General features: G+C 37.5%; 1 protein-coding gene across 1 annotated transcript; it reads right to left on the bottom strand.

Moving 5' to 3' along the window:
• Window positions 1-238: 238 nt before the first annotated feature.
• On the bottom strand, window positions 239-2,040 carry LOC107685557 (uncharacterized). Its single transcript, XM_016482180.1, has 3 exons — window positions 1,819-2,040; window positions 1,215-1,308; window positions 239-1,135 (listed from the first exon to the last, which is right to left on the bottom strand). The coding sequence occupies exons 1-3, from the start codon at window positions 1,863-1,865 to the stop codon at window positions 614-616; spliced, it is 663 nt and encodes a 220-aa protein (XP_016337666.1). The 5' UTR covers window positions 1,866-2,040; the 3' UTR covers window positions 239-613.

The following is a 2,040-nucleotide window of genomic DNA, read 5'->3' as shown; positions in this document are numbered from 1 at the left end:
ATGAATTGCTTGTTCTATTCCTCATTTGTAAGTCACTTTGGATAAAAGCATCTGCTAAATGAATAAATGTAAATGTTATGTAAATTCATGCAGGTTTGGGTGAGTAAATTATGACAGAATTGTCATTTTTGGGTGCATTATCCCTTTAAGTTGCATTTTTGACATCTTGATAATTATATTATTTTACAAAAAAAAAAAAAAAAATTCACATATATAACTGGACATCTAAATTAATGAGTAAATTTATCATGCACATTTACCAAAGTTGCTCATAATGACAGGACATCGCAACACTGGTTTAAACAACAGAGTCCCATTCTTTCTTTACAAAGACTTCATTGTTGTAGATGCTAAAACAATTTATTCATTGCTCATGGATTTTACTAGCCGTCAATGTCAGTGTAATGGATTTAATGTTATAAGCAAACTCCATTATTTGTTTACAAACGTAAAAAACTCCAGTTTCTGTAGTACATTACAATATAATGTTAGCTTATTAAAACAGAGAAGGCCTTTACATGCAACAGTAACACAGTGTGTAAGCCTGATAATAATCTGAGTACGAAAGTAGCATTTTGTGGTTCTCTGTTGTCTTTGGAAACCATTGCTTTAGTCAGTCCCAGCCTTTTAAATCAAACAGGTATTTATTAAGGGCCTTCCCAGTGGTCCAGCATCCTAATGCCATGATGACTTTAAGGATCCATCTGAGAAGTCCTTCTGTAGGCATCACGAGGGAACCCAAAGACCCAGATCTGGTCCTTGGGGAAACTAATAAAGGCAGACTGAGGGCAACACTCCCTACTGCCCCTGCTGCATTTTCAGCAAACGCACACACTGTCAGCGAACAGGAGAGGGTGGAAAATGCCAGGCAGCGTGACATAATAACCAACCCATCTGATGATAACCAATCAGAGAGCATTATGAAAAAAGTAGAGCCAATCAGGAGGATACGAGCAGTGATGTAGTCCTCACTTAGCCACAAGAAGTCAAAAGTAATAAGAGCAGGACCAAGTGATTCACCTGCCCATTCTAGATCGTTCGTGAGTGATTTGATAGTTTGGTTACTGGGAGAAAAGACTGAAAGGACAGAGGAAAAGCCAATCAGGAGGAAGCCCACTGATGAGGCTCTGTGGTCCTGCGAACAGAGAAAAAAAGTCATAACAGTGCATATGCATCTTACTAACAGTTGACTAAGACACCGAATGGATGTTTACCTTGAATAGCAGATAAGCAGCATGCAATGATGAGACAGACAAAATCACACATGACATGGCTGTGGTAAACTCTGTTATAAAATCCATCAATGCCCTATGAACAAATAAAACAGCTGCGTAAATCAGTGCACTTGTAAGTGTGCACTGCACTACAAACATGATGTTTAAGTATAACATTATTGCAATACAAATGATTGTAATCACAATGAAAACATGAAATAGTTTTGCACTGGCAGATACAAACTCTTACTGGATAATGCAACAAACTTGCAGGTAAAACAGTTATAATGAAAACGAAAAATGCACCATGTATATAAATATAGTAGGTGACCGTGATTTCACCAAGTACAACATGTTCCTGGATCAACATCCTTGTTGATCTGTTTTAGGCTTATGATCAGGGTTTAGTCTATATTTTTGGACAGTAATGTTGATCCAGGATCAACAAAAGATGTTGATCCAGGAACATGTCTTGCTTGGCAAAATCACGGCGACCAAATATAGTAATGCGACTACAAATTAAGCTACTAACTAATACAGTTACTAATGTCTGCATACTGTATTCTAACTGTGGCGAATAGTATTTGTCACACACCATACATACCTGAGTAGTGAAGTATTTAATTGTGCAGCGTTTAATAGCAGAGACATGGCAACTGCAAAATGTCAAGCAACTAAATTAGTATTTAAATCAAAGTTGTTGTCATTTTGTTATGAGACAAAACGACAAAAATTGTGCTCAGCATGTGCTCACTGTTTATCAACAACCCGAGCGAGCACAGGAAGTGTGTGCTCTTCTGCGTTTAGCGGGTAGAGTGTGTGTTGT

Source organism: Sinocyclocheilus anshuiensis, unplaced genomic scaffold (genome assembly GCF_001515605.1).
Source record: "Sinocyclocheilus anshuiensis isolate Anshui unplaced genomic scaffold, SAMN03320099.WGS_v1.1 scaffold185, whole genome shotgun sequence".
In the NCBI taxonomy this organism is placed as follows: domain Eukaryota; kingdom Metazoa; phylum Chordata; class Actinopteri; order Cypriniformes; family Cyprinidae; genus Sinocyclocheilus; species Sinocyclocheilus anshuiensis.
This window is presented reverse-complemented; position numbering and strand designations above follow the sequence as displayed.

Bases quoted from the DNA above. Each gene is read 5' to 3' on its own strand.
- LOC107685557 (XM_016482180.1), bottom strand. From the start codon at position 1,865: ATGTCTCTGCTATTAAACGCTGCACAATTAAATACTTCACTACTCAG. The intron at 1,309-1,818 runs GTATGTATGGTG...ATTTGTTCATAG, and splicing joins TTAAATACTTCACTACTCAG to GGCATTGATGGATTTTATAA. The intron at 1,136-1,214 runs GTAAACATCCAT...CTCTGTTCGCAG, and splicing joins CTGCTTATCTGCTATTCAAG to GACCACAGAGCCTCATCAGT.